The sequence below is a fragment of the Portunus trituberculatus genome, chromosome 15 (assembly GCF_017591435.1).
Source record: "Portunus trituberculatus isolate SZX2019 chromosome 15, ASM1759143v1, whole genome shotgun sequence".
NCBI lineage: Eukaryota > Metazoa > Arthropoda > Malacostraca > Decapoda > Portunidae > Portunus > Portunus trituberculatus.
The window spans coordinates 2,662,473-2,690,243 of NC_059269.1; the positions used below are offsets into that span (position 1 = coordinate 2,662,473).

Here is a 27,771-nt window from a genome sequence, read left to right on the forward strand (position 1 = left end):
TTCCCAAACACCACCCATGTGTGAAGCCATAGGAGGTTGAAAGATCCACTCGATTTCACGCCTTCGTAATGTCTCTTGCAGCTTGGCATGTGCATCTCACTGCTGGATGGCCATCTGAAGATCCTTGTTTGCCCTCTGAAAGTTTGTACCCTTGTCGGAGAACAACTTTGTTGGTGTCCCGCGTCTGGCAATAAAGCGAACAAGGGCATTGAGGAATGCGTCCCCATCAAGGGAAGATAGGACCTCTATATGTACTGCCCTGGTGCTAAGGCAAGTAAAGATGCACCCAAAGCGCTTTACTGTTCGCCGCAAGCAAGTAACCAGGAAAGGACCAAAACAGTCTACTCCTGTGTAAGAGAATGGGGCTTCCTGCAGTGATGCGTTCTGTGGGTAATTCGCCTTGACGTTGTGTCAGTGGTTTGCTGTTGACTCTGCGGCATACGAAACATCTCCGTAAGATACGATCAACCAGGGGCCGACCAGCAACCACCCAGTAATGTTTCCGCAGGCTTGCTAAGGTATGCTCCCGGCCTGAATGTCTGGCCAAAACACATGTGTGTCTTGTACAATCAGGGATGTCACCGGGTGATCTTTAGGCAGTAGCACAGGGCCCTGTGGTGATTCTCCACCATCTACTTCCAAGCGACGTCCACCTATTCTGAGAATGCCCTGTCCATCAAGCGCCGGCTTCAGACGCTAGAGGGGACTGGACTTAGTAAGTTTACCCACCTTGAGGACTTGAATAGCTTTTTTGAAGTGAATATGCTGAACGTAGCATATGATAGCTGTTCTGGCGGCCCTGAACTCGGTTGCCTCAAGGCGAGATCCTGCAATGTTGGGGCGTCCTTTCATGATCCAGTCTGTAAATCTGCGGAGCCACGCTATTGCTCTCTGTAAGGTGTACCAGGACGAATACCGTAAAAGGAGCTTGTCAACTGCACCATTGTCTTGGGTTTCTACCGCTAGAGAAGTGATCTCCTTCCTGACTTCTGGATCTCCTTCAATATCATAGCTATGACTAAACATTGGTGGCCATGAGAGTTCTGATTGATACAGAAAGCTTCCATCTTCCTCCTACTATGAGCTCCCGTGCTGTGAGTCCTCTGGTAGCATCATCTGCTGGATTGTCTTCCGAGCACACATGTCGCCACTGGTGAGGTAATGACAGTCTATGTATAGTTCCTAGTCTGTTAGCCACAAAGGTATGGAACCTTCTGGTAGGGCTGGCTATGTACTGTAAGACAATCCTACTGTCTGTCCAAAATACGGACGACGTAACTGGAATTGAGACTTCCCTTCCTAGTTTAGCATCGGAGCTAACCGCTAAGACTGCAGCGCACAACTCTAATCTGGGTATGGAAGTTGTCTTAATGGGTGCTAATCGTGTGCGTGCCATGATAAAATTGTTATGCACAAGTCCAGATTCATCTAGCAGCCTCAGGTATGATACAGCTGCGTAGGCCTTTGATGATGCATCACAGAAATGATGAAGTTGGGCGTTTGAATTGCGATGGAAATATGCAGTGTTCAATACGAAAGTTGTTCATCGCATCGAGCTCCTTTAACCATGCTGTCCATTTCTCTTCATTTTCCTTTGTCAGTTTCTGGTCCCAGCCTTGGTTTCCTCGTACTTCGTCCTGGAACATAATTTTTGCCCAGACAGTGAAAGGTGCCATGAAGCCTGGTGGATCGAAGATAGAGCTCACAGTACTCAACATACTTCTCTTCGTGTTTGGCTTATTTGGCTTAGATACCGCAATTTTTAAACAATCATCTTCTAGACTCCATAGCACTCCAAGTGCCCTGTCAACTGGTAATTTGTCCTTTGCTAGGTCAATGTCTCTCATTCGTGTGCTTCTTTCCTGCTGAGGTATTTCAGCCATGACCATTTTTGAATTGGTCATCCACTTGGTGAGATGAAAACCTCCCCTTCTTAGGCAACTCTGTAATTCCTGTGCACTCTGAATTGCTTCATCTGCTGAATCTATGGACATTAAAAGGTCATCCACGTAAAAACTTCTCTTGGCTTTATCAGTCTTTGCTCCACCTTCTTTCAGGGTTTGCCTTAGAGCAAAATTAGCACATGCAGGACTCCAAACTCCCCCAAAAAGATGTCGTGTCATGCGATACATGCATGGTGGCTTCGTGAAATTACCTTGTGGCCACCAAAAGAATCCACCAAAACTTGATGGAACATAGCCTCTATGTCAGCAGACATGGCTACTCTTCCTTCTCGAAAGCGGATCAGGATGCCAAGCAGACTGTTTATTTATTTATTTATTTTTATTTATACCATGTGGGCTTTTCACGGGAATTTATGGGCTAAAGGGGATACTTTTGGGTACATCTCAAAGCCCACCCGTTAGAAACCGTTGCAGTGAGGAAGCCCAACCTACACTCGGACCGTGGACAGGATTCGAACCCGTGCGCTTGGAGACCACTCGGATCCCAAAGCACGCATGGTTCCACTGTACCACGGCGGCCCCTGATCATGTCCGGGCCTTGCATGACTCGCTCATTCAGTGCAGCTCCGTCATATCTGACAGCACATTAAAAAACAATGCGTGTTTTCTCAAGTTTGTTGGGATTGAACACTGGGTGATGTGGAAGATACCATGTCCTACTAAGGGGGCCCTTTTCTTGTGCAACTTTCTCTGCATATCCCTTGAATATTAATTCCTCCATTTCCTTTACATATCGTCCTTTGAGGGCTTCATCACGACTCAGCCGTATCCTCAAACTCATGAGACATCTGAGGACCATTTGCATGTTGTCTAGCATGGACGGTTTATCTTCTCGGAAAGGTATTGGTAATTTTTGATGGTTTCCAATCTTGACTTGTTCAGCCTTCCATAAAGTCAAGACACATTGGTCCTCAACTGAAAGCCCTGTTTTTTTTCTGGATCTTCACTGTCATCTACCTCCCAGAATTGTCTTATTGTTTCTTCTGATATGGGCTCTTGGAGACCAGCTGTAGTCGTCTCTTTTACAAAAGTACTGACGTTCATAACTCTTTGTTCTGTCAGCTCTAGGTCATTTATTGCCCACCCTAACCTGGTTCTAAGTGCAAATGGGTCTCCATCTCGGCCTCTCCTGATTTCTAGTGGTGTCAATGCCGCAGGAGAGTCCTGTCCAATTAACAGTTCCACTGTTAACTGTCCTTTATGTTTTTCGTGTCTCTGTAGATACGTTACGTCAAGTCCTATAAATGAGACCAGTGGGCTGCAAGAATGGGTTCAGCTCTTGAATCTGTCAGACTATTAGGAAAAGATTCAATGACACTAACCCGTGTCAGCTTTATAGCGCTCGTTCTCCTACTGTGTAGGCCAGTTACCATAAGAGTAACATAGGTGGATTCCCACGGCTCAGTTTGCATTAAAGTAGAGATGACGGTCCTTTCCTTTCTTTCTTGTAATTTCAGTTGTTGTACTATTTTCCATGAGCAGAAGGAGCGTGTACTGCCGGAATCTAGCAGTGCATAAACTTCTATCCTTCCTTTGGTATCTTTGTCAGACGTGAGAACCACTGGCACGATAGGTAGACCCACCTTTGCTCTTCTTTCTGCTATACTATGTGCGACCCAACTCACTTGCTCGAGTCATTCTCTGTGTTCTTCACCTTTCAGAATCAGATTTGTGCTTTCTTCATGTTGTTCATGGTTCCCTCGGGATTGATCCAAAGGAGCTGGGCTATGGAGCCACCGAGAGTGTCTTCCATTGCAATCGTTTATATCACAATACCTAACCTTGCAATTCTTCGCCAGGTGAGAATTCTTAAGACAGATGAAACATCTTCCTTGTGCCTTCACAACTCGCCTACGGTGTTCCACAGGCAGGAGGCGAAACGTTGAACAGGCCGGTAGACCATGATTGTCACCACAGAGGCGGCATCTGTCGTTTCTTACTTTGCTTCCCCCATAACCTGTGTGTGACTCAGTGTGAGTAGCCATGGATGTTTCTCGAACCTGTTGCCTAATATGGTGCCTTTGTTCCCGCTTCACGTTAGCTGTAGCAGCATTCCCTTGGGTGCATGTTGTTTTTTGTTGAGTCTCCCTTTCTGTTCCCCATAGTCCCTTTGTTGTTATGCCATGCTGTTCCTTTAGCATAAGTGCATTTTCCATTCTCTTTGTTTCATTTGTCAAGAAACTGAGCAGATCCTTGATGTGCTGAGTGCGTTTGCTCCTTTTCCCCGTCCATCGGGCCGTCCATCGCGCTTGTATTGGTTCGGCAAGTCGCATCAGAATATCCCTTATTGTTGGTGTATTATCTACCTCATGTAATTTGCCCGAATTTCCTGCAAAGAAGATATAAGAAGTCAGACGTCCACACAATGTGGAAAGGGCTTGAAAGTCATTTTCCCCAATCACTGGGCCTCTCATTACTGCCAAGATTCTAGACACCATCCCACCAACATATGCTCAGCAGAGAGATCGTTCTCATGTCTGCGAAGACTACTTATATCTGCGATCAACAATGAGACAGGAAAGACTAGCCTAGCCATACTGAATATTGAGAAGAATTTTGTGAACAAGCTCAACACAGATTCCATAATTGATATTTATGGTAGACGTCATGGTCATACGTATTCTGATATCAATGTGCATTTACATATTTTCTTTTTATAGTGCTTTATGTTGCTCTTTATAAAATGTTCAGCTGCAATAAAAATAAAAGATATTGATTTATGTATTATATTAGGAATATAGGGCAAAAGGTATCTTGCCCCCTCTGAAAGAACTGGATCTCATACGCCTATGAGCCTGCAGTGGCAGTGAGGCCTGAGGGATTGCCAGGGAAGGTGGAGCTCAAGGAATATATATTACAAGATCCATGGAGGAGCCTACTTTCTCACGTGATGGTAAGATACCAAAGGTTGAAATTTATCAAGAGAAAAATATTCGTATAAAATCTTTTGCGTTGAAACAAGCATTGAGTCATACATATTTTTTTTTCGCTCATGACTCACGCAATGACGCAACAGCGCGGGACATTTAAAGATGGTTTGAGGCGGGGGAGAGTGGGTTTAATTTTGCAAAAAAAAAAAAAAAAACCTGAACGATAATTTATGGTCTTAAGCACCGGATGAAATATAAAAATGAAAACAAAATAATATGGATCCCGCCCTCCTTTAGTATGGTATGTTTTTTTTTTTTTCTTTAAGCACGTCAGCATTTCGGTTCTGCAAATTTTATTTTCTGCAACCCTTTCATTCAAAATACTCCCATATGCACGCTGAAACTGATTTAGAGAAGAAAAACGATTAAATCTTATTCGCCTTAGAAAGTTATTTTTCCATCTTGAAAAACGTTCAAAATATCTCTTTCAAGGAATACTTGTTTTAATGATGAATTATTAACGTTTTTGATAACACTGGAAATGCAACGGTGAAGTTGGATGGAATGCTTCAATAAAGATTTCGGCGCTCAAATCTTTTACGATTTCCAAATATGTCGTCCTCATTTAAAACGTGCCTGCACATTCTCATGGGGAACATGTTCTTTGTAATCATTATTGTCCAGCATGGTTTACTTGCATAACCACGAATGACCTTAATTATTTGGCGTTACCTGATAGAAGCTTTTGATTCTTGGAAGAAAAGAGGTAAAAGGTTTTTTTTTTCTATGCAAGAGGGGAGATTAGCCAAAAGCAACTAAAACAAAAAATAAAAAGGCCCACTGGATTGCCAGTTCCCTTAGAGTTATTAAGAGTTTTCTAAAAGTAAGGGGCAAATGTCTTGATACTTCCCTTTTAAAAGAAATCAACTCGTAGGAAGATGGAAATACAGAATCAAGCAGGGAGTTCCAGGGTTTACCAGAGGAAAGTATGAATGATTGTGAGTACTGGTTAACTCTTGTATTAAAGAATTGGACAATAAGGATGAGAGGAAGAAGAAAGCCTTGTGCAGCGAGGCCGCAGGAGGAGGGAAAGCATGCAATAGATCAGTTAGCATGACACTAGCGATAAAAGATAGCAAGAGGTGCAACATTCCGGCGGAGATAAAGAGGCTGAAGACAGTCAGTCAAAGAATGATGAGACGAAAGCTTTTGATTCCACCCTATCCAGCTAAACTGTGAGTGGAACCCCCGTCAAACATGCGAAGAGTACTCCATACAAGGACGGATAAGGCCTTTGTACAGAGTAGCAGTTGGAGGGGTGAGAAAAACTGTAGGAGATACCTCAGAACGCCTAACTTCATAGACACTGTTTTAGCAAGAGATGAGTTGTGAAGTTTCCAGTTGGGAATGTGAATAAAGGACAGACCGAGGATGTTCAGTGTAGAAAGTGGGGACAACTGAGTGTCACTGAAGAAGAGGTGATAGTTGTCTGGAAGATTGTGTCGAATATGATAGATGGAGGAAATGAGTTTTGAGGCATTGAACACTACCAAGTTTTTTCTGCCCCAATCAGAAATCTTAGAAGGATCAGAAGTCAGGCGTTCTGTGGCGTCCCTGCGTGACCTATTAACTTCCTGAAGGGTTGGTCGTCTCTCAAAAGACATGAAAAAGCGTAGGGTGATATCATCTGCGTAGAAGTGGATGGGGTTAATCTTAAGAAAATTATGCACAATTGCAGTGAAATTAAATCCTGACAAGTCTTCAGTCTTAATCTCCAACAACCCTCTGCATTAAAAGAAACAGTTTTTGTAGAGTGGCAGCTATTTCTTCGAACAATGATTTGCGTAAGCTTTTTTTTTTTTACTGTATATAATTTTTGGGGTCCCAGATGTGTTCTTTTTCCCTCACCAACTCTAACATCTTCTCTTTCTCTGGGAACCACGTTTTCAAAACTTATTCCTTGACGTCACAACGTAAATAAAGTCTCAAGTCGACTAGCAAGACCAACATGTTGGTCTTTATTTGCGACTGCTTTTTGAAATCGCTCGGCGGCTATTGCGAGTCAGAAACTCTACGTACGTAAAAAAAAAAAAAAAAAAAAAAAGTCAAATTTGCACGTGTGAACCCGCCTTTAGGAGAAGAATAGTGACCGTCTACCAAGGCTGCAATAGAATGGTCGGAAAGGAAACTTGAGATAAAGTGGCAGAGCGAAGGATAGAAACCGTAGGAGGGTAGCTTTGAAATCAAAGCTTTGTGTCAAACTCTGTCTTTATCAAAAATGTAATTAAATGGGTCATATTTTGAACTTGACCACGGCAATGGATCATATGATTTTTTCTATGCCCTACCTGAAAATGTAATACTTATTAGGGAAAAGTTTTATCATGGTTAAGTACTAGCTGATGGTCTTAAAATTCTTGCATTTGAATGATTCCGACAAAATTCTACCGTATCTGACTTTTAATGGATTTGAAATAAAGCTAGTAAAGAAAAAGTGTTTCTAATAGACATCGAGAATCTGTTGAGATCAGTTATACAGGATAAGATACTGAAATAAGATCATTCATTGTATTTTGACAGGTCTTGTTTACATGGGCGTCTTTTGTGGGGGATCGTGGGAGATGTCCCCCTCACTTTTTAGACTGAGGGGGATATAGTATCATTTGTCCTCCCCACTTTTCGTGATTAAGCTATCCATTACTATTTTAAGTTTCAGTGTAAAAAGGAAAAGTAATTAAGACAGCATTTAATGATTTTTCTTTTATTGTATTTGAGCGTGTTTATCACCAAACGCTGACTCCGTAGAGAGAACCGCGTTACAGTGAACTACCAAAATAGCATTACATAAGTTATCAAGAATATTGAATATAAAATGCATGTGACTAAATAAAATGGGAAAAAATACTGCATGACTTCATTAATAAAACTATCATTACGGCAGTTTGCCTGTACCTGAATTATTGAATTTTTTTATTTTACTTTCTGGTAGAGTTAGTAATTAAAGTCAGTGACATACATGATTATCTCAACTGCAGTATCATTGTAATTAACATACACAATTACTACAGTTATGCACTAATACTGCTGCTGTTACTACTACTACTACTACTACTACTACTACTACTACTACTACTACTACTACTACTACTACTACTACTACTACTACTACTACTGCTACTACTACTACTACTTTTATTATGATAGCACAGGCAGAATGGAGTTTAAGAGACATTTTTAATTTTTAAGTTGCACAAATAGACAATAATATGTTTTAACATGTACTGCATGTGGTCTCAAAAAGTATCAGAAATTAGCAAATTAAAGAAAAAAAAAACTTCCCTAGCTGTTTGCCTCGCTACACTCTTCACCTTCATTCCTCACCTCAAATACTCTAAAGGAATCGACGCCCGTGAAAACTGGTTATAGGCCATTAATTTTGATCTAGCTAGTTGTAATTATTTACTACTAGGTGGAATTTTTCAATTAAAGCCACAACCTTATGTTCTCGAAATCTTCCGGACCTTTGTAGCTACAGATTTTGAGATAAATATAGAACCAGATTTTTATCTTGGTTGCACCGTAACCACCTCAAATAATTTAAAGAAATTGACGCCTATGAAAACTGGGTCTAGACCATTTGATCTGGTTAGTTTAAATTATTTACCAATAGGTGAGATTTTATTTAAACCCACAACCTTATGGTAATGTTTGTTCTTGAAATCTTCCAGACATTTGTGGCTACAGATTTTGAATTAAATGTAGAACATGATTTTTATCTTGGTTACACCGTTAATTGCATACAAGGATTTAAAAATTCTTTCTTACCCAGTGTAAGAAAATTTCACTATCAGTCCATAAATACCTCATTTAAAAACCGATAGAATTCATAAATTGACCCAATGATCAAATTCTAGTGCAACCAATACCATTAGTAATTTTATGTTGAATGTCACTATTGTTTTAGCTGTCTATCTTTTTGTTTGTGTGTGTGTGTGTGTGTGTGTGTGTGTGTGTGTGTGTGTGTGTGTGTGTGTAATTCACCTCGGTCTCCTGCTGGTCATCCAGCCAGTCTTCCCTATTACGGAGCGAGCTCAGACCTCATAGACCGATTTTCGGGTAGGACTAAGACCACAACACACTCCACACACCGGGAAAGCGAGGCCACAACCCCTCGAGTTACATCCCGTATCTATTTACTGCTAGGTGAACAGGGGCCACACATTAAGAGGCTTGCCCATTTGCCTCGCCGCGCCGGGATTCGAACCCGGCCCTCTCGATTGTGAGTCGACCGTGCTAACCAATACACTACGCGGTGTGTGTGTGTGTGTGTGTGTGTGTGTGTGTGTCGTTCACCTACGGTCATCTGCTGGTCACCCAGCCACCCGTTGCACTAAGGAAAAAAGTCAGAGTTCATAGTGAAGCGATCTTTGGGAGGGACTAAGATCACTGACACACCACACACCGGTACAACGATGTTATAACCCATCGGATTACATGTAGTATCTACTTGCTGTTAAGTGAAAAGGGATAACAAATTATTAACTGTTTTTTTTTTTTGTAAAACGATTTGGTTGTTAGTTTAGCAGTCAGAACATGATAATTCAAGTTTATAAGGCAATTTACTTTGAAGAAATAAACATGAGCCTTAAGTAAAAAAATATTACGTTATTACTATTAATTTCTTCTTCTTCTTCTTCTTCTTCTTCTTCTTCTTCTTCTTCTTCTTCTTCTTCTTCTTCTTCTTCTTCTTCTTCTTCTTCTTCTTCTTCTTCTTCTTCTTCTTCTTCTTCTTCTTCTTCTTATTATTATTATTATTATTATTATTATTATAATAATAATAATAATAATAATAATAATAATAATAATAATAATAATAATAATAATAATAATAATAATTATTATTATCATTATTATTGTTATTATTATTATCATCATTTATTTATTTATTCATTTATTTATTTTTATTATTATTAATAGTTATTATTATTATAATTATTATTATTATTATTATTATTATTATTATTGTCATTATTATTATTATTGTCATCACTATTATTATTACTAGTAGTATTAGTATTATTGTTATTATTATTTTATTATTATTATTATTATTATTATTATTAGTAGTAGTAGTAGTGGTAGTTGTAGTAGTAGTAGTAGTAATAGTAGTAATAGTAGTAGTAGTAGTAGTAGTAGTAGTAGTAGTAGTAGTAGTAATAGTAGTAGCAGTAGTAATAATTGTAGCAGTAGCACTATTATTATTATCATTATATAAAATTTGCTTATTTACTTTTTTAAAAGAAGTTTATTTTTTGTTCACATTTTAAGATATAATGACCATATTGGTTGATAACATAGTTGCTAAAAACAACACATGATATTTAATGTGCTTGTTTCTTTTTCTCTCCAGGCATAACGCACAGAGGGCTCTTCTTGCTGAAGCAGTTTTCATCGGTGAGGTAGAAGTAATGTTGGTAGGTGGAGGCAACACAATGTTGGGTTGATAATGTTGCTGGTGCCTGCTGGTAGTGGTAACACGTTCCGTCATTGGCTGGTCGTGTGCGGTTGAGATAAGGTGTAAGTCGAGTTGAGCAATCTTCGTTATACCTGTGTCGAAATGGCAATAATAGTTATAGTAAGTCAACTGTTGCTACTAATATTGTATTAACCACAACAAATAACAACAAAAACAACAAAAACTACTACTACTATTACAACAACATCAGCAGCAAGAACAACAGCAACAACAACTACCACTACTATTGCTGCTGCTGCAATAGCAATGACGACTATTATTTCAACTAGTACTACTACAACTACTGCTACTACTACCACAACTACTATTACTACTGCTGATATTACCACTACTTTTTTTTCTTCTGTTTTTACGTCAAGGCCTATAGCGCCTATAGGCACACTTGAAGAGTGTATGGGAAGCGCTGTTCAGCTTCCGCCCCTTTAGTGGCGCAGGCAAATTTATTTATAGTGGTACCCATATTAGGGCCCATATCACCTCCGAAGCTCATCCTTGGGTATAAGCCACCTAAAACCTGGGTATCATGGTGACATGCAGGTAATTTTAAACCAGTCGACAAATGGCAAAGTGTTTAAGGCTGTACGTGGTGGGATTCGAACCTACGCGTAGAAGTCTGCCCGTTCCCACGCTCACCACCTTATCCACTATGCCACCGCCTCCCTACTTTTACTTCTGCTACTACTGCCACTAATGCTGTCGCTACTGCTCCTGATGATGCCGCTGCCGCTACTGCTGCTGGTGCTACTTGTGCCAGTGGTGGTGGTGGTGGTGGTGCTACTACTGTTGTTGGTGCTGCTGCTACTACTACTACTACTACTACTACTACTACTACTACTACTACTATACTACTACTACTACTACTGATATTGCTGCTGCTGCTACTACTCCTACTACTAATAATAACAGTAATAAAAAAATAATAACAATAATAATAATAGATATATTGTAAGTATTACTACTGCTCGATCGTATTATTCCAGGAAGAACAACAATAAGCAATAAGACGATGAATGAAACACATTATATTACCCACCCTAACCCCCCTACAAACTTATGATCTTCAAACTATTCTGGATGAAGGGCTCACTTTATTTATTAATTCTTTTTTAGAGAGGACGCGCACGCACTAACCTTTTATTTAGTTTATATGCTAGGATCTTTTTTCTTATTTGCTAGAACTTCCCTCTTCAATGAACTCAGGTCATAGGTAGATAGAAATACAAAAGCAGGCAGGGAATGGCAGAGTTTACCATAGAAAGGGAAGAAAAATAAGAGTGCTGGTTTTAACTCTTGCTTCCGGATTATATGTAAGGCCCGCACGTCCGCAGCGCTGTTCAGAAATGGTACTTCACGGAACCATGAGTCATTTATGAATGATATATACAGTATTATATTCATATTATGTACATGTAACTTAAATTAAGTTAATTATCACTGAACTCATAAAATGGCTGCATCATAATCTCGAATACACATAGTAAATTACTAATAAATTTAGTGACATTAATTAAAGGTAAGATTATTTCGGAAATGGCCTTGAAATATCCCAGAACGTCTAGACAGGCACTGTGTCACCAGCTACTAGCGGAGCCTTGCCCCGGCTCTACGGCGGTGGGTGGGCATAACCTGGGGTAACACTATTCGGTATGATTTTATCTTGTATTTGTTAGGTATTGATAGAACTTGTTGTCAGAGGAATTAGGAGAGAGGTATACAACACAGATGAATATAATATGAGGATGACTCTGTAGTTGTAGGTGTAGGTTGTAGGTGAAAGATTCAAGAGCTTTGAAATAAAAAAATGATGATAAAAAAAGTATAGAGAAAAGAAAAGGGGCTGCTGTCAGCCGTCTCAGTTATCTGTTTCGTCTCAGTTATCTGTTTCAATAAGGAAAAAAAGATGAGATTTAGTAAAGAGGTGGTGTTATACAGATAAAAAAATTAAATCTAATACCACAATTATTGCAAATGTGATGACCCCATACTAAAATATACATTATCACGAAAATAAGAAAGATGGAAAGAAGAAAGATAATTAAAAATACGGAAAAGGAAAAAAATAAGAATAGAGAAGTAAAAAGAAAGAATGAATTAAGAAAACTGATAAAGTACTGATAATACAAGCAATCATTCCAATTGGGAAAGTAATAGCAATTGATACCGAGGAATCAGAAAAACAGCAAACATGGACACATAAATAAGAGACCAGAATAGAAGGAAAAGATTAGCAGAAGGTGCTATAGCCATAAACTACTCTGGGTCAAAACAGGACAACATGAAGGGTAAAGTGAAAGTACATCAAGAAGGCGGGGCAAGACGGAAGGCAGAGTCAGAACACAGAAAAGGAAAATAAAATTATCAGCGAACATTTATCAGCTTTTAGACACATATGAACAGAAATTGTAATTGTACCCCCAAACTACCGAGATATCCTTACTGGTGTTCTGCATCAAGTATCAAGCTCTTGGACGGAATAGAAAACGTGAATGGTTGATATGTAAAATGTTAGGGAAATTTTTTTTTTCTGAGTGAATTAGGCAGTCTCAAATGACTGCATATGAATAGTGTTACGCACAAATAAAAGACACTAACAGACAGCATCAGCCAGCAACAGACGCATAGGCGAAGGTTTCAGAAGGCCTTTCCAAAGGGTAGTCGAATATGACGGAATAAATTAAATAAATGGAGCTTGAAGTGTAATGCAGTCTAGAAATCAAATATATTATCTGAAAAAGAATAGGATGTCTTCTTAATGTTGTATGTTACTTTGATAGGTTTTGTATGCGTATGATGTACGAAGATTTACTTAATTATGGAATATTTATGGTAACTGATGTGGTGCTGATATCGTGGGTGTTTTTCTAACTGAACATTAGTTGCGCTTATCGAATATTATTCATTGCCTTTTTTTGGGGACGAATTTGATATTCCATTAAATGTCGATTATGTTGACAAGATGAAATGACACCAAGTAACTTCGAATGAATTGAAGACAAATGTAGGGAGTTTCGATGCACATGATATGTAAATAACAGTAGCTTTCCAGTAGTAACCTTGGTATACCAAATTCATGCAACATCTCGGTTCACGAGAGAAAACATTTTGTGGGAAAGTGGGAAGGAATACTGTGGATGAGCATTTCCTCTTAATTAAGAAGTGTAGGTGGGTACTCACAGAGCTCTATAGATAAGTTTCCAGATGTGTTGATGAAGCTGTTGATATCACGGGGCCTAAAGTAAAGTCCAGGAGACAGTCAACAGGTGTATTGTTCTTAACTGGCTATATGTATATATATATATATTAGGGATCGGCCGGGCCGATTATCGGCGCCAATATTAAGCATTTTGACGCATATCGGCATCGGCCTTCTTTTTTAATTCGACGGTCGATAGAATATATATTCAAAACTGGGTTATTTTGGCTCTGATGCAGCCGTGCCTCTCTGTCTTTTGTCACTACTCTGTTTCCAGCATTGTCTCACCCACAGCATTATCTGATTGGTTACAAGCAGAGCCACGGTAATAGCCAATCAGCAGTGAAAGCTGTGCATGCACAGTGCTTACACACACGGTGGAGAACAAGGAACATACAAGGATGAAGTTGTGGTGTGGGTTAATGGAGGACAGCGGCAATGCTGCCAACTGTTGGTAGCGAGCAATTTCATAGAAACGTTTTCAGGAGTAATCCCTCTCCCCACCTCCTATTCTTTCCCTCTATTCTCACGTATTAATAAACTCATAAGGCAAATAAAACATATTTATATGTATGTATATATATATATATATATATATATATATATATATATATATATATATATATATATATATATATATATATATATATATATATATATATATATATATATATATATATATATATATATATATATATATATATATATATATATATATATATATATATATATATATATATATATATATATATATATATATATATATATATATATATATATATATATATATATATATATATATATATATATATATATATATATATATATATATATATATATATATATATATATATATATATATATATATATATATATATATATATATATATATATATATATATATATATATATATATATATATATATATATATATATATATATATATATATATATATATATATATATATATATATATATATATATATATATATATATATATATATATATATATATATATATATATATATATATATATATATATATATATATATATATATATATATATATATATATATATATATATATATATATATATATATATATATATATATATATATATATATATATATATATATATATATATATATATATATATATATATATATATATATATATATATATATATATATATATATATATATATATATATATATATATATATATATATATATATATATATATATATATATATATATATATATATATATATATATATATATATATATATATATATATATATATATATATATATATATATATATATATATATATATATATATTCTTTTTTAAGACTATAGCAACATGAGCGTTATTCTTTTTCGAAAGAATCTTTTGTATTTTTAGCCCAAGGGATGTAGATTCTGGATGTAGATTCTGGAGGAGTGCGTCAAAATCCATAGTGTTCTCGAGATGTCTTTCGGTCCTGTCTAGACCATCCTCAGAACAAGCGTGAGGAGACTGGAAGGAAGGAAGGAAAGTAGATAGAAAAGCGGAGGGGGGAAGTGGGGATAGGGGAAGAATAGGTGGATGATAAGAATGGAGCTTTAGTAGGAGAGTAAAGTCGCTGGGGCTTGACCCAGGCGCAGGATGATGATTGCCGTGGTGAGCTGGTCTTCTTCTGTAGAGGTGGTGCAGTGTTTCTTCAGCGTCGCTGAGCCGGTGGGCAGGAGATGCAAGGTCTTGCAGCGTCGGTGGTGTCGGAAGTGGAGAGGACGTCTACGGGGCGAGTCCTCCACGGCGGGCAAGTTGGCGGACTGTGCTCTGGTTGGTTGTCGGCTTCTTTGCGTCTATCTTATTCTCTTTGTATCCCTTCTTTTTTATTATGTCTGAGAAGGTTATTTTGTTGTGCTGTGTGTCTTCATGTCTGGTGCCATTGTTCTTCCTTCTCAGAAGGTAATTAATGGTGTGAGGCTCTTCAGTCTTCTCAATCTGTTGGCTCGACTGGGGAGTTGGTTCAGCTTCGACAACGGGTGTTTTGGGGGCAGAGTTCTTCTTGTTCTTTTTCTTTGGTGTTGTCCACCCTTCGTCTGTTGATGGAGGCTCGACCGGAGAAGGTGGCTGGTCGGAGTCACTGCCCTCTACATCGATGAACTCGTCCTCTTCTTCCTCCTCATCAACGGCAGTCGCAACCTCTTCCGCTGGGCCTTCGCGGCAAGGTAGAGCGTTGTCCTGTTGAGATGGCTGGTGGCTTTTCGGTGGTTTTGGTGTGTGGGAGTTTCCGAAAGCTTGTGTTGGAATCCTTATACCGGGAAGTCCATTGTGCTTAAGCAGGAGTGGTATCAGGGCTTGCAGGCGACGGACGTTGCTGCCAGCCAGGACCTTCGCCGTACAGATGCAGGCTGATATCTTGGCCTCCATATCCGACGTCCTGAAGGATGTTTTGGGGCTTGAGGCGCAAGGTTTTGCGGTGTTGTTGCCGGTCCTCGCGGTGTATCGGGCCTTCGGTCCTTTGTCTCTCTCGCAGACGGTGAAGTGTACCTTATCACCGTTGCGAGGGAGACGTCTTTGGAGGGACGGCTTTAGGTCGGTAAAATGTACAAAAAACGTCTGTTTTTTGTACTAGTATCGGTGATGAATCCGAAGCCGCGCTTGTGGTTGTACCACTTGATCTTGCCGTGATGCTGCTGGCTAGCCATATTGAGAGAGACTGGGCAGGTAGCCCTTCTTATCACTGCTAGTGGTGGACGCGGCGTTCGTCTGTGTGTGTGTGAGGGGGGGATCTGTGAGAGCCAATCAGCTTACAGCTTGCTTGCGGCCAGGAGGCGGTTGCTTCGAAGGTAGAGAAACTTCTGGTTGCTGTTGGATGTAGATAGTAGGTTCCTCAAAGTATATAAGTATAGCTTCCGTCATCTTGAGTCTCTTGATGTCGTTAACTTTTTCGAGGATTTCGGTGTTTTTCTCAATGTGCTGTCTCCTTACCAGGAGGAAGTGCTCGCTGACGTAGTGACGGCGTATTGCGCCATCTTGGAGGTGAGCGGTGATCCTCTTTGACTGGGTAGTAGTTGTGAAGCCGATGTACCTTGAATTTAAGTGATTACAATCACCAACAGTGCATTTATGTTGGTACACGACGTTTACTTTCTGCAGGGGGCTCACTGGAGGCAAACAGCTGTTTTTCATGATGAGGTTGGCGGTCTTGTGTGACTTGTAATATATGACAAGGTTGAGCCTTGTGTTTGCTCTGGTAGGAGTGACGTTGTTGTTGATGATTTTCTTTATTGCTTTTTCGTCTTCTTTGTGGGCCGTGGACATAGTGTTCTTGTAATATAGTGTGATGCTTGGTTCTTCTGTTTTCAACTTGTTTTCAGACATGAAGGCATCCATTCTTCTTCGTATAACGTCATCGATGTCTTTCTGTGGATATCCGTTACTGGTGAGTAGTTGTGAGACTCTTCGTAGCTCGGTGATGGATTTTCACGTGGAGGAGTGGGTGAGGGCGCGTTTGACAAAAGCGTTGATGACGCTGCGGCGGTATTTCTCCGGGCAATCACTCTTGCCATTAAGGCAGAAACCCAGGTTGGTTTACTTGACATATACAGATGTGATAAATGAGGATTCTTCACGGTGGACCAGCACATCGAGGAATGAGGTTCTCACAGCCCCACACACCGCGTCCGCCACGATCAGTCATAAAAGGCGCTACCTGCCCAGTCTCCTCACTCTTCTCCTGAAGATGGTCCAGACAGGACCGAAAGACGTCTCGAGAACACTATGGATTTTGGCGCACTCCTCCAGAATCTACATCCGGGCAAACGCACCCTTGTGCGAGAAATACAAAAGATTCTTTCGAAAAAGAATAACGCTCAAGTTGCTATAGACTTCAACAATATATATATATATATATATATATATATATATATATATATATATATATATATATATATATATATATATATATATATATATATATATATATATACATATACATATATCATCTTGAAAAATTTAATTTCTTTTAATAATACCGACCTGACCGCCCAGAATGGGGAACCCATTGTAAGTGGTGTGTTATCCACCCACATCCATCCTGCTGTTTCATTGACAAAACGCCCTCCAATCCAAAAGTCTGCAGTCACTCCTGAAGGAAAGGATATAGTTAATGAATATTCAGGCTACTTGATAAAAAAATCATTCCTTAACAATAACAAGATGATAGAAAAAAGGGAACTATGTTCTCATGAAGTATATTGATTATGAGAGAGAGAGAGAGAGAGAGAGAGAGAGAGAGAGAGAGAGAGAGAGAGAGAGAGAGAGAGAGAGAGAGAGAGAGAGAGAGAGAGAGAGAGAGAGAGAGAGAGAGAGAGAGAGAGAGAGAGAGAGAGAGAGAGAGAGAGAGAGAGAGAGAGAGAGAGAGAGAGAGAGAGAGAGAGAGAGAGAGAGAGAGAGAGAGAGAGAGAGAGAGAGAGAGAGAGAGAGAGAGAGAGAGAGAGAGAGAGAGAGAGAGAGAGAGAGAGAGAGAGAGAGAGAGAGAGAGAGAGAGAGAGAGAGAGAGAGAGAGAGAGAGAGAGAGAGAGAGAGAGAGAGAGAGAGAGAGAGAGAGAGAGAGAGAGAGAGAGAGAGAGAGAGAGAGAGAGAGAGAGAGAGAGAGAGAGAGAGAGAGAGAGAGAGAGAGAGAGAGAGAGAGAGAGAGAGAGAGAGAGAGAGAGAGAGAGAGAGAGAGAGAGAGAGAGAGAGAGAGAGAGAGAGAGAGAGAGAGAGAGAGAGAGAGAGAGAGAGAGAGAGAGAGAGAGAGAGAGAGAGAGAGAGAGAGAGAGAGAGAGAGAGAGAGAGAGAGAGAGAGAGAGAGAGAGAGAGAGAGAGAGAGAGAGAGAGAGAGAGAGAGAGAGAGAGAGAGAGAGAGAGAGAGAGAGAGAGAGAGAGAGAGAGAGAGAGAGAGAGAGAGAGAGAGAGAGAGAGAGAGAGAGAGAGAGAGAGAGAGAGAGAGAGAGAGAGAGAGAGAGAGAGAGAGAGAGAGAACAGGAACGAAAATTGTTAGAATGACTGAGGGAAAAGAGTCTCACCGTTGAGAGTAAGGTGTTGGACGAGGGTAGTGAAGGAAGTAAGATCTTTTCCAAGGGTGAATAGATCCCCACCAATAGCACGACAGAAAGCGCGGGACTCAAGCCATGTCATCTGTGCAAGGAAAGAAACCTAGTATCTCTCTCTCTCTCTCTCTCTCTCTCTCTCTCTCACACACACACACACACACACACACATTGAATGATATTGGAAATGGCTAAGAGAGAAAAAAGTGTCCGAAATGTATACAAGAGTTTCCGTAATCCGTACACATGCATATGGTAATCGGAAACAATTTTGTGTAGGTAATCATGAGGCTGAACATAGATAAAAACTTAATACCCATGTAGACACACCTCGCGGAGTGATTTGATGGTGTTAATTAATATCTTACCGTTCCAATTTTATACTATTATCTAACTAAATTGCTTTCTTTAGCATTTTATAATTCTCTCTCTCTCTCTCTCTCTCTCTCTCTCTCTCTCTCTCTCTCTCTCTCTCTCTCTCTCTCTAACTCACATTCCCAATAAAGAAAACAGAAAGACACTGGTTCCCGACACGAGTATAGAGTTGTGGGCAGTCAGGATGGCTGATGGTTTGGGATAATTTCTCCTCAAATTCGTTGCTCCACATCTCCTCCATGACATGCAGGGGTAAGTGCGTGGTGGGTGCCACTGTGCATAACCAGAAAATAGGATGTTAGAGGATTTTCGTCCTGAAATCTGTCTATTTTGGATTTAATGTCATCCTAACATTTGTCTATTGCTGTCTTCTCTCCTCGATTTTATAGATATACACGATAACTTTTATTTGTATCTAGTTTTTAATAAGTGAAACAAGGTAACATATCTTCATATTTATCTTAAACCATATAGTCATGAGCATCACATCTACGGTAGTGATAAACCAACTGATCACGCCCGGGACCACATCTCTAGAGCAGTAAAAGTGCTACAAAATCTCCATATTTGAATAAACAGTCTTTGAGATTTCTATCTTAACATATATGATATTCAGATATCAAGTTGTGAATGTAATATTTGAATGTTATTGGAAGGAATGGAAGTGGGAAATTGAATATCAGCGGTATAAGAGGGAAAAAAGAACTAGAGGCTAATTCTTATAATATTAAAGTGATACGTACAAAAAGACGCAGGGAAGAACACCATAATAACCTCTCTGGATAATGAAGATCTAGCAGGAAGTGCTGGTTTTTAAAAGTGTAAATGAGAGAGTAGCAGGTTTAACAAAACAAACCAAGACAAATGTAAACGTTAAAATGAACAGTACTCAATTCGGAACGTCGGCGCAGGGATGAAAGCACCAGTATCAAGAGAATAATTTTTGACCCTGAGTAGCACCATCCTTTTTTATAGCCTCAGCATGTACAGTTGGATGGCCAACTCATGGACGAAATAAATTAAATGCATAGATTTAAATGATAGGCCGCAGAAGTAGGGTAGGTATGCAGTCAGAAAGATCAGAAGAGCAGTTAGGATGAAAATAACTGTAGAAGATATCAAGAGATGCAACATTCCGGCGGGGAGAAAGAGGCTGAAGACAGTGAGTCAGAGGAGGAGAGTTGATGAGACGAAAAACTATTGATTCCAACGTACAAACATGCGAAGAGTACTCCATACAAGGACGGATAAGGCCTTTGTACAGAGTTAGCAGCTGGATGGACGAGAAAAAACTGGCGGAGACACCACAGAACGCTTAATATCAAAGAAGCTGTTTTAGCAAGAGATGAAGTGTGAAATTTACAGCTTAGATATGAGTAAAGGACAGACCAAAAATATTCAGTGTAGAAAAGGGAGACAGCTGAGTGTCATTCATAAAGAGGGGACAGTTATCTGGAAGGTTGTGTCGAGTTGATAGATGGAGCATTGAGTTTTTGAGGCATTGAACACTACAAAGTTTTCTCTGCCCCAATCAGAAATCTCAGAAAGATCAGAAGTCAGGCGTTCTGTGACGTCCCTGAGTGATCTGTTGACTTCCTGAGAGGTTGGTCGTCTCTGAAAAGACGTGAAAAAGTGTAGAGTGGTATCCTCAGCGTACGAGTGGATAGGGCATGAAATTTGGTTAAGATCATTCATTAATGATTAAAAGAAAGAGAGTGGTTGACTGTACAAAACCCTGAGGAACACCACTGTTAATATATTTAGGAGAAGAACAGTAGATATGATCGGAAAGGAAACTTGAGATGAAGTTGCAGAGAGAAAGATAGATACCGTAGGAGGGCAGTTTTGAAATGAAAGCTTTGTGCCACTCTATCAAAAGCTTTTGATATGTCTAAGGCAACAGCAAAAGTTTCACCGAAATCTCTAAAAGAAGGACCAGGATTCAGTAAGGAAAGCCAGAAGATCACAAATAGAGCAGTCAAGACGGAAACCATACTGGAGATCAGATAGAAGATTGTAAAGCGACAGATATTTGAGAATCTTCCTAACGAGGATGAATAAGAAAAAACTTTAGACAAGCAAGATATTAAAGCTATAGGGCGGTATTTGAAGGATTAGAACGGTCACCATTTTTAGGAACAGACTGAACGTAGGCAAATTTCCAGCAAAAAGGAAAGGTACAAGTCGATAGACAGAGTTGGAAGAGTTTGGTCCGGAAAGGTGCAAACACGAAAGAACAGTTTTGAGAACAATTAGCTCATCAGTTCCATAAATCTTCCGAGGATTTAGGCCAACGAGGTCATAGAAAACATCATTACGAAGAACTTTAATTGATGGTATGAAATAGTCAGAGGGAGGAGGAGAGGGAGGGACAAGCCCAGAATCATCCAAGGTGTAGTTGTTAGCTAAGGTTTGAGAGAAGAGTTCAGCTTTATAGACAGAAGAGATAGCAGTGGTGCCATCAGTATGAGATAAAGGAGGGAAAGATGAAGAAATAATGTTATTCGAGATGTTTTTGGCCAGATGCCAGAAGTCTGGAGAGGGAAGTTGGTTTGAAAAATTTTGACATTTTCTATTTATAAAGGAGTGTTTGGCGAGTTGACGAACATATGATTCTGGGCAGAAATATAAAGTGCATGAGATTCAAGTGATGGAAGGCTCAAGTACCTTTTATGGGCAACTTTTCTATCATGTACTATATAATACGAGAACAGGCTGTGTTAAACCAAGGTTTAGAAGGTTTATGTTGAAGAAAAGAGTGAGGAATGTACGCCTTCATGCCAGACACCTCTCTTATACGGTCAGCACACAGAGATGGGTCTCTAACACGGAAACAGTAATTATTGAAGGATAAATCAGCATAATGACTCCTAAGGTCCCTAAACTGGCAGAGACAAAACGCCAGAGGCACCTTCGGTTTTTGGTGGGGGGCATCTTGAGGAAGGATTGGACATATACGATAGAATACAGAAATGAAATTGTGATCGGAGGAGCCCAACGGAGAAGATAGCGTAACAGCATAAGCAGAAAGATTATCATTTTTTAGATAAGAGGGGAAAGTGTTCAAGGACAAAAAAAAAATAATAATAAACAAATAGTGTAGCTATAATGAAATCATCAATGGTGGAGATCTCTGCAAAAGGATAGAGCGACAGAATATGCTCGCTCAACTTTAGAAGTCATATAATCAAAGAATTTCTTATAGTAAGACGAGCTAGGAAGAGATAGAATGCACATATAAATTTACTAAGAATGACTTTGAGTCAAATTAGTACAGGTGTTTATTTTATCAACATTACTAATGCAAAAAGTATCCATCCCTTACAAGATGAAACTCTGGATCTCTCCTTGTTTCTGTTTTTCGTATAACTTAACTCACTTCAAGAGAGAGAAGGATTAATATACTTCTAAACCCTGTGACTAATCCGCTTATACTCATTGTTTAACTTCTTTCATATGCCAAGTTACTGTTAACAGAAGATCGTTGGTGGTGACGACGAAGTAAGGGTGTAGCAGAGGTTCATAAGAGAGTCATCGAGAAATGTATCCGGCAATAAAACATCTTAATATTCTTTTTAAGAAAATAAGGTTCAAATTAAATATTCAGCTCTATCTATCATTTGGATTTTTTTTTAAAGAATAATCGATATATGCATGAATTAATACTCTTTATCCATATTACAATCCAAGAAAATTATATTGTCGAAAACTGAAACCAATAATAATCTCACTGGTGGTGCTGGACGTGGTAGTGGGCAACTCTATGGAGTACAAAGACTGAATCTTGCCGTTCCTCAGCATCTGTGACGGAGAATAGAGTGCAATCAACGATTTTTCCTACAACAGTAATAATGATTATATCAACGACAATAATGTTAATGATATCAATGATAATAATGATAATAATAATAATAATAATAATAATAATAATAATAATAATAATAATAATAATAATAATAATAATAACAACAATAGATGATAATAGAAAATAATGAAAATAATGACGATAATAATAATAATAATAATAATAATAATAATAATAATGATAGTATTGATAATAATAATAATAATAATAATAATAATAATAATAATAATAATAATGATAATAATAAAATAAGGATGATGATGATGATGATGATAATATTAATAATGATAATAATAATAATAATAATAATAATAATAATAATAATAATAATAATAATATTGATAATAATAATAATAATAATAATAATAATAATAATAATAATAATAATAATAATAATAATAATAATAATAATAATAATAATAATAATAATAATAATAATAATAATAATAATAATGATATCATAAAAGTAATAATAATAATAATAATAATAACAACAACAACAACAACAACAACAACAACAACAACAACAACAACAACAACAACACACACACAATAATAATAATAATAATAATAATAATAATAATAATAGTAATAAAAATAATAAAAAAAGAAGAAGAAAACTTAAAGATGATCGTTATAAGAACATAAGAACATAAGAAAAGAGGGAAGCCGCAAGAGGCCACCAGGCCTATACGAGGCAGTCCCAGTGTGCTTAATCTACCTATTTCCATCTATCTTCCCCATCCATGAATTTATCTAACCTTCTTTTAAAGCCTCCTATTGACTCAGCCCCTGACTACATGCCCACTGAGAACTTTATGATAAAGAAGAAGAGCAATAATAATAATAATAATGATAATGATAATGATAATAATAATAATAATAATAATAATAATAATAATAATGATGATGATGATGATGATAGATAATGACACACATACACACATACAATAACAATAATAATAATAATAATAATTATTATTATTATTATTATTATTATTATTATTATTATTATTATTATTATTATTATTATTATTATTATTATTATTATTATTATTATTATTATTATTATTATTATTATTATTATTATTATTATCATCATCATCATCATTATCATTATTATTATTATTATTATTATTATTATCGTTATTATTATTATTATTATTATTATTATTATTATCATTATTATTATTATCATTATTATTATTATTATCATTATTATTATTATTATTATTATTATTATTATTATTATTATTATTATTATTATTATTATTATTATTATCATTATTGTTGTTGTTGTCGTTGTTATTGTTGTTGTTGTTCTTGTTTTCTTCTAGACCAGGGTTTCTCAACAGGGATTTCCCGAAATCTTAGGGTTCCGCTAAAGGTCCCTAAGGGTTCCACAAGAATTAGTGAGATAAGCTAATCCACTTTTTGACTTTTTGTTTAATTTCACATACGTAATAATATAACTAAAGACCCACAATAAATTATTGATTATTGTAATATTGTAATGTTTTATTTTTCCTTAAACCAGTTATTCAACAATATATATTATGATATTTGCCACGTGAAATACGTTGAAAATAGAATATATATAAATATATATATATATATATATATATATATATATATATATATATATATATATATATATATATATATATATATATATATATATATATATATATATATATATATATATATATATATATATATATATATATATATATATATATATATATATATATATATATATATATATATATATATATATATATATATATATATATATATATATATATATATATATATATATATATATATATATATATATATATATATATATATATATATATATATATATATATATATATATATATATATATATATATATATATATATATATATATATATATATATATATATATATATATATATATATATATATATATATATATATATATATATTAATTAATTAATTAATTATTATTATTTTTATTCTTTTTTTTTTCAGTGGGTCCAAATGGAGTCATGACACAATTAGTGTGAGTGAAATTGGGCGTTTCCGTTTAAGGATCATCACCCTAACATTGCGCTCTACAGAAGCACTTGTCAGTTAGTCAGTCATACTTTGTCAAGCTTGCGGAGTAGACACATCAGACCCTCCAGTCATTTACAGATGATTTCCTAGAAGTATGCCAAAATTGTGTATTATCTCTCTCGCCAGTGAAGTTCAGTTAGCACTTTTGATAACCGTCAGTGGTTAAAAAAATTAATAACCTTTGCAGTAACATGCAGAGAGAGAGAGAGAGAGAGAGAGAGAGAGAGAGAGAGAGAGAGAGAGAGAGAGAGACGCCCACTTGTAGCGTAACTTTCCTTTAACTATTAAGTCTCCTCTGCCTCTGTCTACAAATAACCTATTATAATTTCCATGACTACAGTAATCTCTAGCAGTCTTCTTCCTTACTACCAAACGTATTATCATCATTATAATCAGTATCATTACTCTCCTATCATTACTATCCTATTTTCTTTTATTTTATTTTGTTATCTCTGCGGATTATTATCTTCCTATGCTGCCAAACTTCCCACTCAATCACTTCATTTATGGCGAGGTTGCAGGGTTTGTTCCATCACACTGTTGTAATGGATAAACAAAAGACATGTATGTTGAATTTTTCGTAAATATATATTTTGTCTTTTTTAAGGCCCAGAATCACTTTCGTGTTGTACCTCACTGACCACCTTGAGATCCTGCTACTGACTATTTTGAAGTCTACACGATAGTATGTCTCAAATTAATGATAATAGTGTTACGGCGGCGCATGGAAGGGGGGCGGGGGTAGCTACTTGATGGAGTGTGGTGGTATTGTTGAAAGACAGGAAGTGGGCACCGGATGTGCATGGCCATGCACGTGGATAAAACAACGATGATTGGCTCAGAGGTGAGCCAATGGCGGTATTGCAAGGGGGCCCGGCTGTATTTAAGCCGCTGTCTCTGTCCCCTGCATCAATCTACACCGACGGGTCAGTGGATCAGGACACCGGTGCTGCTGGAGCTGCCTTTGTCTGTGGGAACGTAACACGACAGTGGCGAGTGTCAGACGGGGCTTCATCTTTACAGACGGAGCTAGTAGCCATCTGTGGCGCCCTGGAGTTCGCCCTCGAGACTCAGTCTCAAAGCATCCTCATAGCCACAGACTCCAAGGCAGCACTACAGTCGCTCCAGAAGCTCCAACCCATGGACAACATCAAACTCATAACAAGAATCCTCCACACAGCACAACAACTGCAAGCACAGGACATGACCGTCACCCTCTGCTGGGTGCCGGGACACGCCGACATCAAAGGCAACGAGGAAGCCGACAAAGCTGCCCGCTTGGCCTCCTCCCGCCCACAACCAGAGGTCCACATCCCACCCAGCCTAGTCCAAGTGAAGTCAAGGTTGCGACGAAACATGCGAGAGCATGCACAAACATTACACACAGCCGAAGTGGCCAGTGGGTCACGATCAGCCCGTTGGTACCAAGAGGCGACCAACTACCAACAGCTTTCACTCCCCGCCTCACTGCACCCTAGCATACGAGCCGACCTGCACCGACTTCGCTTGGGCCAACACACAGCAGCAGAAATCCTAGGTCAGGAACACATCTGCGCCCACTGCGAGACCCAGTCCAACCTACCACTCCTCCACTACCTCCTGGAATGTCCTGCAACCTCACACATACGGAACACAAACCATGACATACACACTGACACAGCTGCTACGACTGCAGCCAGATTGGTTTCCAACACACCATTGCCAGCACTTATTCAAGACACACCTCCGCCGTAGGCAGTCTCGAAGATAGGGCACTCCTAGCTGTGGTTTGTCTCATGACATCTCGTTTTTTAGGTTAGCTGTGGTCCTGCCTATCTCTGACGCTTCTACATTCACACAAAGCCTGGGTTTCAACCCCAACCCTAGCAGGACTCCTTCAAGCCCATCCAGTCATCGTACTGGAAAAAATAAAACAATAACAACGTCCCCTGCGTCACACACAGTGCGTCACGAGGCTCGACTCTCCACACACTTACACAAAGGCCTGGGTTTCAAGACCCAACTCTAGTAGGGCTCCTACAAGCCCATCCAGCCATCGTGCTGGTAAAAATAAAACAACAACAACGTCCCCTGCGCTCTCTCTCCCTGCTCTGCTCTAGGCTTGGTTGCTTGCTGGTGGCCAGTCCCCGCTCTCGACGTCTACCATGGAAGATACAGAGAGGAAATTGTGGTGTGGGTTAAAGTTTGGAGGACAGCGACGGTGCTGCCATCTGTTAGAAGCGAATACTTTCATAGAAAACGTTTTCAGGAGTAACTTAAGATTTCTCCCTTACTTCCTTCCCACCCCCTAATTTTTCCTTGCATTCTCTCGTGGTTATGAACTTATAAAGCAAATAAAACAGGTTTATATATATATATATATATATATATATATATATATATATATATATATATATATATATATATATATATATATATATATATATCGTTTTCTGCCCACCTCCGCCTGGGCCACACCATAATTTTCACTTGCACCTCTTACGGCTGTCTCGTGACCTCTTCTGCTCTTGGTGTAAGAATACCCCTGATGCCATGGAACATTTCCTACTTCAATGCCCAGGCTTCCACTCTCAATATACTGCACTACGCTCCTGGCTCTCCACCCTGGCCATCACAACACTCGACCTGCCCACCCTCTTGGTGGCCTCAGGCGTCCACCTCTCCTGGTAACCTGCTGTCCTTCGCCTTACTTGTGCCTTCTTTAGGAAGACCGGCCAGCTACCACGCCTGTGATACCCACACAGGACTACCCCAGGGCTCATAAGGATCGAAAAGATGCC

The 27,771-nt window shown here is 38.2% G+C and overlaps 1 protein-coding gene and 1 pseudogene across 2 annotated transcripts in view; both read right to left on the reverse strand.

The window, feature by feature from the left end:
• The window catches only part of LOC123504152, a 1,057-nt pseudogene extending 1,002 nt beyond the window's left edge, over positions 1–55 (reverse strand).
• Positions 56–10,119: 10,064 nt separating this feature from the next.
• The window catches only part of LOC123504144, a 49,717-nt gene continuing 32,065 nt past the window's right edge, over positions 10,120–27,771 (reverse strand). For both annotated transcript variants that reach the window (XM_045254474.1, XM_045254473.1), the window contains 5 exons: positions 22,754–22,823; positions 19,141–19,295; positions 18,624–18,735; positions 17,593–17,701; positions 10,120–10,441 (listed from right to left, as the gene is read on the reverse strand). In XM_045254474.1, the coding sequence (XP_045110409.1) occupies positions 10,216–10,441; positions 17,593–17,701; positions 18,624–18,735; positions 19,141–19,295; positions 22,754–22,823 (672 nt within the window). In that variant the 3' untranslated portion in view covers positions 10,120–10,215. The remainder of the gene's footprint in view (positions 10,442–17,592; positions 17,702–18,623; positions 18,736–19,140; positions 19,296–22,753; positions 22,824–27,771) is intronic.